We start from the raw sequence: 17,053 nt of genomic DNA, 5'->3' as shown, positions 1-17,053 counted from the left end.
CTAGGCCACCAAAGAACTCTCAGAAAAAAATTTTAGAGAAGCCTTATGCTTGTGAAATAACATTAGTAGTGGTTTCTTGGAAAACATTAAGGATTCTCTGACAGAACAAAAGAAATACAGAAAATAAAATGGAAAGCCAAAACAATGACAAGATGGAGTTAATTTAAAATCAGTGTCCAGAGCAATGAAGGAACAGGGCAAATAAGACTAAGAAAGGAAAAAAAAATCCTTCTAAAATGTGTAATACCATAGAGAAGGATGGGGCTAACCTAAAGCCATTCCAGTTCAAAGAAAAATTCAACCCAATATGCTATCTACACACCAGATTTGACCTTAGCCATAAGTTTAGGGATAGAAAATACAGGCCTTCTAAAGTGATTTCTAGCTCCAAGAGTAAAAGGCAGCATATTTCAGTAGTTCTTTTAATATGAGTAGGAAACAATAACATCAGGACTCCTACCGTTTAGAGAGGGAAAGAAAATGTAATACGGCTAACTGAAAGGTATGGGATATGGAGATGCCTATGTCTAACACTATCCATTTCTTCTGATCTGATAAGGAATGAAATATGATGCCAAAAGTAACCTATATTCTTTCTCTGATAACTTAAAGTCCTAAGATGATAATGGATAACACAGGTAGTATTTAAATCTGTAACTAATAATGGCTATGAATATAGCAGGAGGAAATTACACATCATAGAGTCTGGAAAGAATGTGCTTTGCACAAAATTTTATAATCTGAGCAGGAAAACTTTTAAATAAAATTTGGCTTGAAAGAAGAAAAGCTCCTGTTTCAAAAAAGTCATGAACTTGTTATTACTAAACACAATTAGCACTGAAAAGGGAATATACATTTCCAGAAGAAAATACAATAATCAGAAAGTGGTCAAGAGCAATAATATTGATTTCATATGACTATATCTCAATAAAATGTTTAGCAAAAATGTGACCTTAAGAAATATACATGAAATAAATGCAATTTAACAGGCACTATAACTTGGTGGGGTAGAATTCAGAAAATAATTAGAAAGACATCTTTTTCAACAGAGAAAAGTTTAAAACAACAAGGAAAGAGCACATCTAAGAAAATATACACTATGAAAATTCCCTAAACCTGAGGATGACACTATAAATGTACCAAATGCTAGGCAGTGAGTACCAAATCTATAGACAGTGAGTGACCATGAGAAGTTTCTGAGCAAGAGAATAAAGCAATACAACTAAGCCTTTGGTATAACAAAATGGTTCATCGAAGAGACACTTTAGAATAAAAAAGGAGTAAATCTCAAATACCCATTGGTCTCCTAAAAGAAATTCAGATTCCAAAATTGTTTCCTTAAGAGATTCTGTGACCAAGGTAAAAGGAAAATATAAAAGAAATCGCTCTCTCTTTTTAAATCCTCCCAAATCTCAATTCAAATCTAAAGTCCTTTCTTTACTCCTCTTCCCTCATTCTTTTTGATTTCCCTCTGCCTCATCTCTCCCTTTGACCTCTTTCCCTACTCCTCAAGCTGACCATGAACTTCAAAAGCTCTGTAACTCTTAAAGTTAACCTTCCTTCGGAGGAGAGAAAAATGCCTTAAGGTCAATTGCTTAGATCTGGTCTCATTCTGACCTGACAGCCAGGGCTACAAACTTTCTAAGGTCTACCCAAGAATGGGAGAAATTTAACTTCTTTAATAGTTTTTGGAACTGATATTCCAGGGCCCCCAGGTCTATACCCATTAGGTCACACATTAGAGGGAATGTGAGGTGTAATGGGAAAAGCACAGTGTGAAAAACCTAAAGTTGACTCAAGAACCCATGACTGACTGTGGAAGAGGGAAGTTTTTCTCAATTCTCTTAGGGTCTGAAAATAGAACTGACATGATAGATTAACAGGAGAAAAACACACAAATTTATTTAATATGTGACATGGGGAACCTTCAGGAGGAAATGAAGAAACAGTTAGACCTTTGGTTGTTTTTTGTTTTTTTTTGGTGGGGGGGCATCATTGTTGTTTTGTTTTGTTTTGTTTTTGTCTTTTTGCTATTTCTTTGGGCCGCTCCCGCGGCATATGGAGGTTCCCAGGCTAGGGGTCGAATCGGAGCTGTAGCCACCGGCCTACGCCAGAGCCACAGCAACGCGGGATCCGAGCCGCGTCTGCAACCTACACCACAGCTCACGGCAACGCCTGATCGTTAACCCACTGAGCAGGGGCAGGGACAGAACCCGCAACCTCATGGTTCCTAGTCGGATTCATTAACCACTGCGCCACGACGGGAACTCCTGTTGTTTTTTTAATTTTATAGCTGTACCCACAGCATATCGAAGTTCCCAGGCTAGAGACTGAATCCAAGCCACAACTGCAGTAAGTAACGCTGGATCTTTAACCCACTGCACCAGGCAGGGGATCGAACCCACACCTCCACAGTGACCCAAGCTGCTGCAGTAGGATTCTTAACCCACTGTGCCACAGCAGGAACTCCGCAGAACTGTGTGTTTTTATGCAGAGAATAAAACAAGGGAGAATATGACAGGTTAAGGAGTATGAGATAAGTGTGGTAAACTGAGGGAAAGTTAGGATCTTCTTGGTCTCATTTGTCTTCAGAGATAAGGATGCTCCTTTTCTCTAGGTAGGATAAAGTGGGTGATTAATCAGTGTTCTGAGGGGGAATCAAGCACCAATTTGGTGATGTTCTTATGTGAGGAAACCCTCTCACATGAGGGTTTTATGACCCATTTCAAAGAAGATGGATGAGAGGGTGAGGAAGTTACAGTGACTTTTCTGCTTCTGTCATTTTTTTCATACTCATTCAACTTAAAATATTTAATATGTAAAAGTGCCATATTTTGGGGTATTGTGTCCTGAACTCCATTAATTGCAGGGGAAATCAGAAGAAGTTAGAAAAGGACTTTTTCCAGAGGCTGTCAGTAAAGTCTCTTCTGTGAACACACACTGGGCTCTGATTCAGTTCTGTTAAGCAAAGAAAGAATAAATCCACTATAGATTTCAAGGATAGACTAACGCCATTAGACAGCAGGAATTGATTCTGAAAGAGATATGACCCCATCTCTCTCCTCACTTTCTGTGAAAGATTTTAAGGCAGAAATAGGGTAAATGGCCTCATTGTCAGACTTCCAATGCTTGGAAAGAGCCTTAGAAAGAAGCAGAATAAGACTCAGAATAAAATGATGTCCTTCACATGTAACAATTAAATGTCTCCACATGGAAAATTAAACACTGGAGGAGGAACCTTTTTTTTTTTGGTCTTTTTAGGGCTACTTCCTCGGCACATGGACGTTCCAAGGCTAGGGGCTGAATCGGAACTGTAGCTGCCAGTCTGCGCCACAGCTACAACAACGCCAGATCCGAACTGTGTCTGCAACCTACACCATAGCTCACAGCAACATCAGATCCTTAACCCACTGAGCGAGGCCAGGGATCAAACCTGCATCCTCATTGGGTTCATTAGCTGCTGAGCCATGGTGGGAACTCCTGGAGGAGGAACCACTTAATATACTTTTAGATATTATAAACAGCAGGCATTGAAAAAACACAAGTGTCTTGTACTGCCTAAGAAATAAAAGGGAAAAAAATAAAGTAGGTGATTAATCAAAGTGTTCTGAGGGGGAAATCAAGCACCCAATTTCTGGTTTTACCCTTAAACTCAAAAGTAAACTGTTCTAAACATTAAAAAACAACCTTGCAAATACATTATTTATATAGGCACTAAAATATCATCTTTATAAACTCTCCAACTATTCTATCACCTCCCCCTCAGTGTCACCTAACCACCCAGTAGAGATATCTCCAATAACTCAGACAGTTCCCAAATCCTAGCCCGTAACTGTCCCAGAAACATTTGACCAACACACATTCTTTCCTTGTCTGTTCTTCCACATATACAACCTTAATAGGTAATGACTGACTACACATGTGCAACTGCCAGATAAATATTCTCCTCATGGCCTTTCTTGAAATCCCAGAAGATTCCCCTATTCCTGATGAAGCCACAGCAAACTCGAATCCAAATCAAATCCAAAGAGAAGATCTCAACAAGGTGTCGGTTTTCCTGCCAACAAAAATTCCACAGATATTGGCAGAAGTAGTGGGGCTAAACCCATCAAAACCAAGAGTGACCCATCCAAAACTCTACCCAAATTTGCATAATAGCCTCAAAAACTGGAAACTAAAACCAACAGTCAAAGTATACTAGAAGACTCCTTAAACCTTGTACCAGTCCCTGTAACATTCCTATCCTCCCAATAAAAAAAACTCAGCAGCAGTGGGTATAGTCTTCAGGACCACAGACCTATGAAGAAGTCATTCCCTACTTTCCAGCAGTACCCAATCTAAATACTATTTAATCTTTGGCATTTCTGAAGGCTACATATTTTAGATTAAGGTTCCACTTCCTTCAGTGTTCAATTAGCTCAAAAAATAGTCAATACCTGTTTGCCTCCTAGGAAAACTATAACCTATGAGAGATGTTATGCCTCAAGAGTTCCCTCCTATTTTACACAAGTCTCCAACCAAGACCTCCAAACTTTAAATTTCCTTTCAATTCTACTTTTACCAAATATTTGGATAACTTTTTGTTGTGCTCTAAAGATGAGGCAGGCTCTAAGACCAATTCCATCTCTCTACTTCTTGTTTTAGCTCAGAAAGACATAAGGTTTCCAAAGAGAAATTTGTCATAGTTCTGTCAGAGTAAAATGCATTATTTAGGATGTAATTTATTCCACAGAAATAAACTCTCATTCTTCACTACCGGCCCTTAAAACTTCACATTAAATCTCCTGGATCATCCAGTCTCAATATTTTTCCCCTATAATCATTAATGGTTTATGTCTTTCCTCTGTGTTCTACAGTGTTTTTCCACTTGATTTTCCAGGCCACTAATTCAGTTTTCAACAGCAGCTACACTTTCTGTCATCAATTGAACTGTTCTGTTGGGAAATCTTTTTCTACGATAAGCTCCAGAAAGCACTGCGCTGCAAGTGAATCTAGGTGCTCTCATTACTATCTCTTTGAGCCACTCTAATCCTGGGAGTTCTGCTGTTTTCCCTGTTCTTCTTCCTGGATATTGGCTGTGATTTTTCCTTCTCATTTGACTAGAATTCAGCACTGATTGCTAAAATATCCCAAGTGACAGCAGAACCACAGAAGGGGCAGCAGTCTCTACTCTGTGGTAGAGTAGAGACTGCTCCAAGTTCTACACGCTAACCTTCAATAGAATTATAAAGCCAATGTCCTCTGCCACAGAGCTTCTCGCAGTGAACAGAGTATACTTTCCGGGCCCACTGGTGTTAGGCCTGGCCACGTAACTTGCTTTGGCCAATAGAATGTGGGTAGAAGCAAGTGTACTGGTTCTAAGTGAAGACTTGAAGAAATATTATATGTATATATCTGTTTTCCTTCTGCCATCTGCCATGAGCACCACCTGCTCTAAGGAGTCCTGGTTTCAAAATGAAGAAAGGAGTAGACTTGGTCCCACAGACTGAGCTGAACTAGCTAATCCAAAGATCTGTAAATGAGGAAAATAAATGTTTATTTTGTAAGCCACTGAGATTCTAAGAGAGCAGAGTAAAAGAAAAAACAAACAAACAAAAAAAAACCTATTAGGTATGATAAATATGAGAGGCAAGCTGGCTCCTAGTACCTCAATGAAGCATTAGAACAACCAAACAGCCTCTCTGAAATATGCTTGCATTTTTCTAGCATTATGTACAAAAGGCACTTCACCACTCTTTTTAGCTCATCCTTGGCCCCTGGAAGGCCTGAAAAACCTGGAGAATGTTGACAGGGAATGTGCAGCTCTCTGAGATTCTTCTTCCCAGGAGGATCCTCTTCATTTCAACCCTTGCCCCAGGAGCTCCCTAGATCTCTGGTTCTTGATCAGTCTTCTTTTTTTTTCTTTTTTTTAGGGCCATACCCGTGGCATATGGAAGTTCCCAGACTAGGAGTCGAATTGGAGCTACAGCTGCCAGCCTACACCACATTCACAGCAACACAGAATCCAAGCCTCACCTGCAACCTATACCACAGCTCACGGCAATGCTGGATCCTTAACCCAGTGAGCAAGTCCAGGGATTGAACCTGCATCCTCATGGATACTAGTTGGATTCATTTCCGCTGCACCATAACAGGAACTCCTTGACCATCTTTAAGATGGAAAATCCAGAGTTCCCATCGTGGCACAGTGGAAACGAATCCAACTAGGAACCATGAGGTTGCGGCTTCAATCCCTGGCCTTGCTCAGTAGGTTGAGGATCTGGTGTTGCTGTGGCTGTGGTGTAGGCCAGCAGCTACAGCTCTGATTGGACCCCTAGCCTGGGAACCTCCATATGCTGCGGGTGCAGCCCTAAAAGATACCCCCCCCCCAAAAAAAAAGGATAGAAAATCCTACAAATGCTGTGGCAGTGGGGGTAAGAGCACCTAGGCCTCTCTTGCACATGGATTATCTAAAGTCCCACTCCCAGTAGTTTTGGGGATCCAGAGAGGAAGACAGATCGCATTTAGGAGAAAGATGGATAGAACAATTCATTCAAGTCACCATTTTCCCAGATTTTTCTTAAAAAATATTTATTAACAATGATTTTTACTGCTTTTCATGAGTCAAATGATATCTCTGTTTCTCTAAATGTATTTTTTCTTAAAATTGATATGAGACAAAGGGAGGAAAAATTGGATATATACATAGGGAAAAAAAGGACAAATCCTATGTACCACCTGCTTTATGGTATAGGGATAAAATAGTACTGGATCATACAGAATTATATCAAAGATCTACAAAATAAAATTTTAAATTTTTATGTTATTCTTTTGTAATGGTTTTTATTTTTTCCATTATAGCTGGTTTACAGTGTTCTATCAATTTTCTACTGTACAGCAAGGTGACCCAGTCACACATACATGTATACATTCTTTTTTCTCACATTACCATGCTCCATCACAAGCGACTAGATAAAGTTCCCAGTGCTATACAGCAGGATCTCATTGCTCATCCATTCCAAAGGTGATAGTTTGCATCTATTAACCCCAGATTCCCAGTCATCCCACTCCCTCCCCCAAGGTTTTAAACTTTTAAATAAGTTTGCAAATGAACCTATCTAATATCACTTAAGATTTGTTCTCAGTCTACCTCCACAGAGATTAGGAAGTCTGTAATTAACAAGTATTAAATCAGCTGTAGTCAAGTAGCTCAAATATATACTTCCAGAGGTTCAATATTGTCCCTACTTACCATTCTCAAGAGGTGCATCCTCAGGCAGATCCACATCAAGCATAAGGTCATCATCTTCAAGGTCACATGATTCAAGATTATTCAGAATATCCTATGGAAAAAAGCAGAAAAAATGTTATAACCTACCTCAGTGTAATCACCAGTTTTGAACATACTGTATGAGAATCTGATTATACTCAATGTTTGTGTGGTTAAGAACAGATTTTTTTTTTCTTTTTCAGCTTCACTCATATGGAACTTCAAGGCATATGGAAGTTCCCGGGCCAGGTATCAAATCCAAGCCAGAGCTGCAACCTAAGCCACAGCCACAGCAATATGCTGGGCCAGGGATTGAACCAGCACCTCCACAGAAACAAGCCAGATCGTTAACCCATTGAGCCACAACAGGAATTCACAAGAATAGATTTTAAAGATAATTTTTTTTAATGAAAAAATATTCAACTGGTTTACTTGGTTAAGCTATTTTTGTAAAATCCTTTTCCTAGTCCTCTTCTCCACCAATAGATTTTTTATTTTTAAAAACTTACACAGAAGTTCCCATCATGGTGCAGCAGAAACGAATCCGACTAGGAACCATAAGGTTACAGGTTTGATCCCTGGCCCTGCTCAGTGGGTTAAGGATCTGGCGTTGCCGTGATCTGTGATGTAGGTCGGATCTGGTGTTGCTGTGGCTGTGGCTGTGGCTGTGGCTGGCAGCTGTAGCTCCGATTAGACTTCTAGCCTGGGAGTCTCCATATGCCACAGGTATGGCCCTAAAAAAAAAAAAAACAAAAACTTACGCAGTATTCACAAACTTCAAGATATTATTCTAAATTACTTTATAGGAGTTCCCGTCGTGGCGCAGTGGTTAACGAATCCGACTAGGAACCATGAGGTTGCGGGTTCGGTCCCTGCCCTTGCTCAGTGGGTTAACGATCAGGTGTTGCCGTGAGCTGTGGTGTAGGTTGCAGACGCGGCTCGGATCCCGCGTTGCTGTGGCTCTGGTGTAGGCCGGTGGCTACAGCTCTGATTCAACCCCTAGCCTGGGAACCTCCATATGCCGCGGGAGCGGCCCAAGAAATAGCAACAACAACAACAACAACAACAAAGACAAAATAAATAAATAAATAAATAAATTACTTTATAGATATAGATTTCTTTAGTCTTCACCCTGATTTAGTAACTAATACAATCTCCATGTAACACATGATGAGACTAATACGAGATAACCTAAATCCCTAGCCAAGATAGACTGTGAACACAAGAGGTCTACCATCCTTTTAACAACTTCCCTAACAAACCGAATAATCAAAAATGGTAAACAATCTCAAAATCTATTCATATTTTGTGTGAGAGGTAGTATTTTATTATCTCAAGGAATTAGACTACTTACATAAAATAATGAAATAAGTCTTTAACGATGTGATTATTCCATTTCCTTTCTTGAGCCAAACACACCTACTACTACCTTCAGCACCACTATTTCCCTGGTTTACCTTAATTTGTTCTTTTTCTATAATAGGACTAGACTAGTCAAACTGGCTAAAAACATCCCCTCCTGGGTTCTATTGGCAATCTTGTTAGCTATCATCTATCCTCAGAAAAGTAGTGTTTTGCTTGCAAAGACTTACTCTTAAGTCTAAATAACTAAATAAACAAAAACTAAGTTTAAGGTAATGAACTCAGTTTGGCCTATAGCCCACTAGTGAATCCCTCCAATTGAAGAACCGATCCAGTACTGCAAGACCCTGCCTTAGTATCTATAACTAAAAAAGATGATAATCTGCAAATCTTGAAATTATGTGGAGATTATGGACTTGAAAAACTCTTACAGAAGGAGAATATCTACTTTATCACAGATAATATGAATAAAATTAGAATTGTTCCCTATATTGGATATTCCATAAATATCCTCCCAATTTTGTGTTGTTGGGCCTTCCTTCTAGGATCCAGTAAAAACTAAGTGTACTTGGAATAATTGCTATTATTTAAAACAAAAACTGCATTATTATTTAACCTTAGAATAAGAAAAAGATATTTTACAGAACCTCTTTTCATCATGAAATATTTGTTGTCCTTAATACAGTCTTCCTAAAAAAAAAAAAATCAAGGAAAAAATAAATATGAAAAAAAAAAAAACTGGCCCTGCTGTATAGCACAGGGAACTCTACCCAATATTTTGTGATAATCTATATGGGAAAAGACTCTGAAAAAGAATGGATATGTGTATATATGTACAAATGAACCACTGTTGCACATGAGAAATTATCACAATATTGCAAATCAACTATATTTCAATTAAACTTAAAAAAAAAAAAACTGGCAAAAGCCATAATGGATAATTCAAAAAAAAAGTATAAAATAAATTGCCAATAAATATGATGTAGAAAGAATGCTAATACACCAATGTGACTTTTCGTGATTTAGAAGAATCTAGTATTCATCTATATTCCAGATAGGATTAGATTCACAAAGCTTCTGGAGGCAAATTTCTTAAAATTTAGATAAAACATTTTTTAAAAAGGAAAAATTCTCCCTCCTAAGAATGAATCTCTTATAAATAGAAAAATGCAAAAATATATGTATAAGTGTGGTCACTGCAGCATTGTACAGAATGGCAAAAAAGTAGAAATAGGCTAAATGCCCAAAAATAGAAAAGTGGTTAAACAGGAAGCATGATATGGTCCAACAACAGAATATTATGTTGTTCTTAAAGAAAGATAATAGGAGGTCCCATCATGGCGCGGCAGAAACAAATCCGACTAGGAACCATGAGGTTATAGGTTCAATCCCTGGCCTTGTTCAATAGGTTAGGGATCCAGCGTTGCCGTGAGCTGTGGAATAGGCTGCAGACAAGGCAGCAATAGAACCTTTGCTTTTCTAAGTCTAAAGTGGGGCTTGCTGAAATGCACCAGTTAGCAAAAGGAACATTGCCCCCACTGACAAAAAGGTGTTCAATGTTTAATAACTAACTAAACTCTACATTTGTTTTGTGTGGCTTTCTGTAGGTTTCATATTATAATGAAAGGCTTAAAAACATAGTCTTAGAAAATGGGAATGAGCTTGTTCTAATGAATGCTAAAGTGGTCAAAAAACTGTATCACTTTTGAGAAGTTACTAAGAAAGCTCAGTGGAAAAGGAAATGACCAAAGTTAGCAAAGTTACAGGAAGAGAAAAACATTCATGTTCATGCTTCAAGTTAACACTCACCAATAAATAATTATACATGATGTTACGGAAATTTATGGAAAGACGTTCTGGAAAATGGTAGGGGTGGGGAGAAAGCAATCATATATATAAAATATGATTCCACCTTTAATGCTGAAAAATACATTTAAATATCTGAATAGTGATAAACCAAATAATTATTATTTTCCATGATGTGAGATATATGCTAATTGCTCTTTGTATTTATTTTGATTTTTATACTTTCTTTTTGATTTTGTAATAAAGACATACTGCTTTTATAATAAACAAAACTTCATGCTGAAAAAAGTCTACCTTCCTTGGCAACAGTAAGGAAGTTCAAACCACACAAACCTCGCCTGCATAAGGGAGCCCACCCTAACCACAATGATAACCAGAGCCGCCCGCCCCTCCCCTCTCCACTCAGGCCATCCTGGACCAGTTTGGGTGCCTGCCCTGGTGTTCCCAGAAAGTCTCATTATGTGAGTAATAAATCTTTTCACATTCTCTTGGTGTGGGTGTGGCACCGTCCTTCTTAACACTTGAACAAATTTTGAGGGAGGGGAGTTCATCCTGCCCCTCCATGTGATAACTACAAGACACACTTTCAAACATTCAACACATATAAAAAAACAATATATGCAAGGCATAATTCTGGGCACAGGGTATATCCATATAAAAAGAGTCCCTATCTTTGTTGAGAGTTTAGCTAAACTACTCCACAATATTGGTGCCTTGGCATCCATTTTATGTGACCAAGCAGCCTGCAGAGGCCTTAAACTAAAACTAGCCCCTCCCATGAGTGATGCCTTAGATAACAGCCCCAGAGTCACAAGCAAACAAAAGTTCCTAATATGACTTCTCCAGTAGCCCCTATGAGGATTAGTCTCCCCTGGCTCCCAGGCCTTCCCTTTGAACAACCTAGGGTAAGACCCCCACAGAGCTTACTAAAATCCTGCACTTTTTAGTTTGAATTGGCTCTAGCCTTAGCCTAGGAACCTCAAAGCACTTTTATTATTAGGGTCCATATTTTGGACACACAGGTTCTTGCCACTCTGTCTGCCCTTGTATGACTCCTCAAGGGATGCCATGTATCTCCCACGTGGCCACTCCAGGAGTGCTATGTGCTTCCTCCAAGTCCTGTTAGTAATAAATATCTCTATTTCAATTTCCCTTGTGGTCTTTTATTGAACTGGAATTCACCAGCCAACACACTGGGTCTCACTTAATGAATGCTAATTTAACAATGTCACAACAACCCTCCGAGATTACATGTCTCCTCTCAAAGACATTTTCTTCATGGTATGGTAACTGCCCAAGTGCCATGAGGGTACAGCAGACAGATATATAAGTCTTGGCTAATCAGAGACAACCTATAACAAAGTCAAGTCAAAGACAATCTAAGAAACAAGCAAATTTGAGCTCTAGAACACAGGAGACTATTTTCTGCATTAAACAAGGGCAAGGAAGCAAAAGCATAATCTACTCCAAATGTTGACAAAAACTATTTTTAAAGGCGAAAAGTAAATATTTTAGATTTTAGAGACCTACAGAGAAATCAAGTATATTATGTAGGTACTTATACGAGCATTTAAAGTGTAACCTCTAGAAATGTAAAAAACATTCCCAGGTTGCAGGCTGTGAAAAAGCAAGTGGTTGGTCAAATCTGGATTACAGGACCTACTGCTGACCTACTCTATTCAAATGACTTCCCAGTAACTCATTAACGCTTATTAGGGACTGAATGTTTGTCTGCTGCACCCACCCCCTCCCCTATTCAATGTGAGGGTACTTGGAAGTAAGGATTTTGAGAGGTAACAGGTTTAGACAAGGTCAGGATGGTGGGGACAAGGTGATAGGATTAGCGTCCTTAGAAAAACGAAAGAGGAGTTCCCGTCATGGCGCAGTGGTTAACGAATCCGACTAGGAACCATGAGGTTGCGGGTTCGGTCCCTGCCCTTGCTCAGTGGGTTAACGATCCGGCGTTGCCGTACGCTGTGGTGTAGGTTGCAGACGCGGCTCGGATCCCGCGATGCTGTGGCTCTGGCGTAGGCCGGTGGCTACAGCTCCGATTCGACCCCTAGCCTGGGAACCTCCATATGCCGCGGGAGCGGCCCAAGAAATAGCAACAGCAACAACAACTACAAAAAAAAAAAAAAGACAAAAAAGACAAAAAAAAACAAAAAAAAAGAAAAACGAAAGAGACCAGAGCCAGAGCACATACACTCTCTCTCCACCACCTCCACCACGTGAGGATACTGTTAAAAGAGGGCCGTCTACAAGTCAGGAAGAAGGCTTTCACCAAGAACTGAATTTGCCAACACTGTGATCTAGGACTTCCAGGCTCCAAGACTGTGAGAACCAAATGTCTGCTGCTTAAGCCACTCAGTCTATATGGTATTTTGTTATAGTAGCCGGAATTAAGACAAACGCTTTAAATACAGAGTGTAAAGGGAAGAGACAGAAGTATACCTATACATGAACAACTATTTAAGCCACATTAAGGAGTGTGGGCTCTATTTCAATGAGGGGGTATGACTATTGAGTTTAAAGAAGTGACAAATTGAGATGTGTATTAAAGAAACATGATTCTGGTTGCAGTGAAGACAACGGATTTAAATGGGGGTCAAAAAGTTTTATGGCCATTGCAGAATCCATGTGACATATAACAGCACCTGATATTAACCAGTATCCAGAATAATGAAAGAATAAGCAATTATGAGACATACTGAGGAGTTAGTATCTATAGAACCAAAGTTAACTAAGTAAGAAAGAGCCATGAATGACTCCTTGGTCCCTGGATTTAGAAACAGATGGATGATTCTGATTCACTGAAACAAAGTATTAAAAAAAGATAACCAGACCTGGGAGTTGAAAAAAATTAATACATAATTTTAGAATCTGACAATTTTGACACATCCACTGCATCTTCAAAAAGACATGACCACCAGACAACTGAATATACAGGGGCGTGGAGGTGAGCAAAGAGATTTAAGGTGTGGGAGTCATACAGATGAGAACTGAAAGATACTTAATAATGGGTTTGACAAGAGAGACAGTGCTGAGAGAGAAGAATGGATTCTGATATTTGTCTTAGTTTTTCCCATATTCATCTTTATGGAAGGTCTCTGTTTCTCCAGTATCAATTTTGAGAAGAGTTCTGTCAGAGATTATTTGACCTTTCAATAAGTGTTCAGGCAAAGAGTTAAGAAAAAAATTAAACTATTATAATTTTTCTTCACCAGTTTAGAAATCTATCATCTGCACAGACCAGGAAAATGCATTATTAGAGGAAGAAAGGAAGCCATATAAGCATGGAGATTACTTAACAGGGAAAGAGTTTCTGTTCCATGTTTGTGATGGCAGGCTCTTCCTCTCACTGGCAAGCCTACACTTGTTGGAAGCCAATATCCACACATACCTGTTTTAGTTGGGAAACCATCTAGTACAATTATTAACTGGGAGTATGACAATGAAAACCTAAATGTGTATACTCTCTGGCTTTCAGAGGCTTCTCACAAGCCTCACTGGAATTAAAACCCTGACTGAGCACATACTAGCAGAAGTGCCACAGAACTTCCTTGGCCTCTGAGAATAATCTTCCATTTAAAAAGAGTGAACTATGAGATGGTGGACTAGTGCTTCCTTCAACAATTTTATCTTTCACTAATAAGGTGGCAGAAGCCTAAATGTTTTTTGACAAATGAATGATACCATCACTAATTTAAAATAAGTACCATGCAGTAAAATTAATTTTTCTTTTGGCATACAGTTTCTGAATTTTAAATAACATGTAAATTTTTGTAAACACCAATAATCAGGAAACATAACAACTTCTTCACCCAAAGAAACTTTCTTGTACTATCCAGTTATAATCACACCCTCCTCCCACCCATAACCTCTAGCAGACAATGATCCATTCTCCATCATTACATTTTATCTTCTAAGAATGTGATAGGAACGGAATCATACAGAATATAACTTTCTGAAATTGGCTTATTTTATTCAGCAGCATGCCTAAAAATATCAGTAATACACAACATTACTTTTTTCTGTTGAATAATATTCCACAGCATGGATGTACCAGTTTGTGTATCTATTTACTCACTGAAGGATATTTTGGTTTTTCTAGTTTTTAAACAAAGCTATTATGAACATTCATGTACAGGTTTTTGTATGGATATAAGCTTTCACTTCTCTAAGGTAAATACCCAAGTGAATGAGATTGTTGGATGATACAGTGAGTTTACCTTTAACTTCACAAGGAACTCCTAAACCATTTCCCAGAATTGCTGTAACAATTTGCATTCCAATCATCCAAGGGCCTTTCCCATAAGCCCCTTCCCGGCTTGACTGCAGACTTAAAGCAGACTTTGTCCCTAGTGTGGGACTCTGCTACCTGGTTCCAAAAGGCACAATGGCGACTTTATTCACAAAATATTGTGTCTACTCTAACCTGCCTAGGGTTACCCAAATGACTAACACAAAGTGCTTGTCTTTGTTTTGCCTAACTTGGAAGTCACTCAGGCAGAGAAGCTGTGGGAATTGCTCAAAAACATTTTAAGTCAAACAAACAATCCACAATTACCCTGAGGCAAAAGATTATAGTTGGGATACATAATAGAATACTAAATGACTGAGAAAAAAGACTGAGGAAAGAATTTCTTAGGAAAATTAGGTAACTCAAAAGTGCCATGTATGCTGGGGAATTTAGAAAGCCACAAAAATGCCCACGGCAGAATGGATTCTCAGTAAAGACCAAAGAAAACCCAAACCTTTCAACTCTGGCTAATCTGCAGGCCAGGAAAAAGTAGCAAGGGAAGGCTAAGGTAAAGTTGTAAATGGTCAGGATAAACACAGAAGGACTGCCCCAACACAGAGCCAATATACAAAGACATGAACACTGAGATTTTTGTGGTTTTATTTGTTAATTTTGACTTTAAGTTTCTGTGGGTTTTTTTTTTTTTCTTTTGGTCTTTTTAGGGCCACACCCATGGCATACGGAGGTCCCCAGGCCAGAGGCTGAATAGGAGGTATAGCTGCTGACCTAAACCACAGCCACAGCAATGCCAGATCCAAGCCACATCCGTGACCTACACCTCAGCTCACAGCAATGCCGGATCCTTAACCCACTGAGCAAGGCCAGGGATCAAACCAGCATCTTCATGGACGCTAATCAGATTCATTTCCGCTGAGCCACAACAGGAACCCCTTGACTCTAAGATTTTTTATTGTTCTCTTTTTAATTCTTTGTTCTTTTTCTGCCTCCCTCTCTTCTTTCCCTCCTTCTCTTCCTCTCTTTTATACCCACTCTCCCTCCCTCTCTCTCTTCTTTTCTATTTTCCGTCTAGTATAAAACACTAAAGAAACACAAGCCAAAGTAACAGCCTTCATAGGCCACACATGACTAGAGATTTTGCAAATATAGTTTAGAAAACTCACTAAAAGAACAGATATACCCCACAGAAAGTAACAAAAACAAACCCCAAGGAAGGCAAAGAATATGATTTTTTGAGTTCCCACTGTGGCTCAGCAGGTTAAAAACCCAACATAATGTCCATGAGGATACAGGTTCAATCCTGGCCTTGCTCAGTGGATTAAGGATCTGCTGTTGCCACAAGCTGGAGTGTAGGTCACAGATTTGGTTCAGATCCTTCATTGCTATGGCTGTGGTGTAGGCCAGCAGCTGAAGTTCCAATTCAAACCCTAGCCACAGGTGCAGCCCTAAAAAGACCAAAAAAAAAAAGGAATTTCCATGTTGTGATATTAAAAAATTTGACTAGTTTTCAACAATATATCACAGGACTCAACACCCCAACCATCTAATCACATGTTTATTTTTTCTTGCATGGGCTATCCCCACCCTGAGTCATCTTGTTAGCATAAACTATTAGGGCCCACCACGAACAAAAACACTCCTACCACTTGGAAAATTCCAAAAATGTAGAGGCTCCCACGCAGAAACTGGGAACAAAAACCAGCTAGATTCTTTATTATACAACACAAGACTTCCTTATAAGATATAACAAAACAATAATCAAGACAGAATGTTACTGGCAAAAGAGAAGACATACAGATCAATGAAACAGAAGAGAGAGCTCAAAAGCAGACCCACACAAATATACTCAACTGATACTGAAAAAAGAGCAAAGGCAATTTAATGAAGAAAGGATAGTCTTCTAAACAAATAGTGCTGGAACTCAAATAAAATTTATGCAAAATCAACCCAAACACAGGCATCATACAAAAATTAACTCAAAATGGGTATGGACCAAAAAGTAAAACAAGACTATAAAACTTCTTGAAGTAAACAAAGTGAAAAAACTACTTTGGTGATGATTTTTAAACACCACCACCTATACCATGATCTGTGAAAAAAAAAATTGTTAAGTGGAATTTATTAAAACGTTTGCTCCAAGGAGTTGCCATTGTGGCTCAGCTGGTTAAGAACCCGACTAGTCTCCATGAGGATGCAGGTTCAATCCCTAGTCTCACTCAGTGGTTTAAAGATCTGGCATTGCTGCAAGCTGTGGTGTAGGTCGAAGATGCAGCTCAGATCCTGCATTGCTGTGGCTGCAGCTGCAGCTCCAATTTGATCCCTAGCCCAGGAACCTCCATATGCCCCAGACGCAGCCCTCAAAAGAAAAAACAAAAACA

The 17,053-nt window shown here is 39.1% G+C and overlaps 1 protein-coding gene across 8 annotated transcripts in view; it reads right to left on the bottom strand.

Annotated features, from left to right (window-relative positions):
* The window catches only part of CCSER2 (coiled-coil serine rich protein 2), a 135,356-nt gene that overhangs the window by 67,340 nt on the left and 50,963 nt on the right, over window positions 1-17,053 (bottom strand). For all 8 annotated transcript variants that reach the window (XR_007132125.1, XM_047759578.1, XM_047759580.1 and 5 more), the window contains one exon: window positions 7,232-7,322. Coding sequence is in view for 7 of the 8 variants with exons in the window: in XM_047759578.1 (XP_047615534.1) it covers window positions 7,232-7,322 (91 nt within the window). In the remaining variant the exon portion in view is untranslated. The remainder of the gene's footprint in view (window positions 1-7,231; window positions 7,323-17,053) is intronic.

Source organism: Phacochoerus africanus, chromosome 15 (assembly GCF_016906955.1).
Source record: "Phacochoerus africanus isolate WHEZ1 chromosome 15, ROS_Pafr_v1, whole genome shotgun sequence".
NCBI classification, from domain to species: Eukaryota; Metazoa; Chordata; class Mammalia; order Artiodactyla; family Suidae; genus Phacochoerus; species Phacochoerus africanus.
Note: the sequence above shows the minus strand (reverse complement) of the source record. Positions and strands in the feature narration are given on the sequence as shown.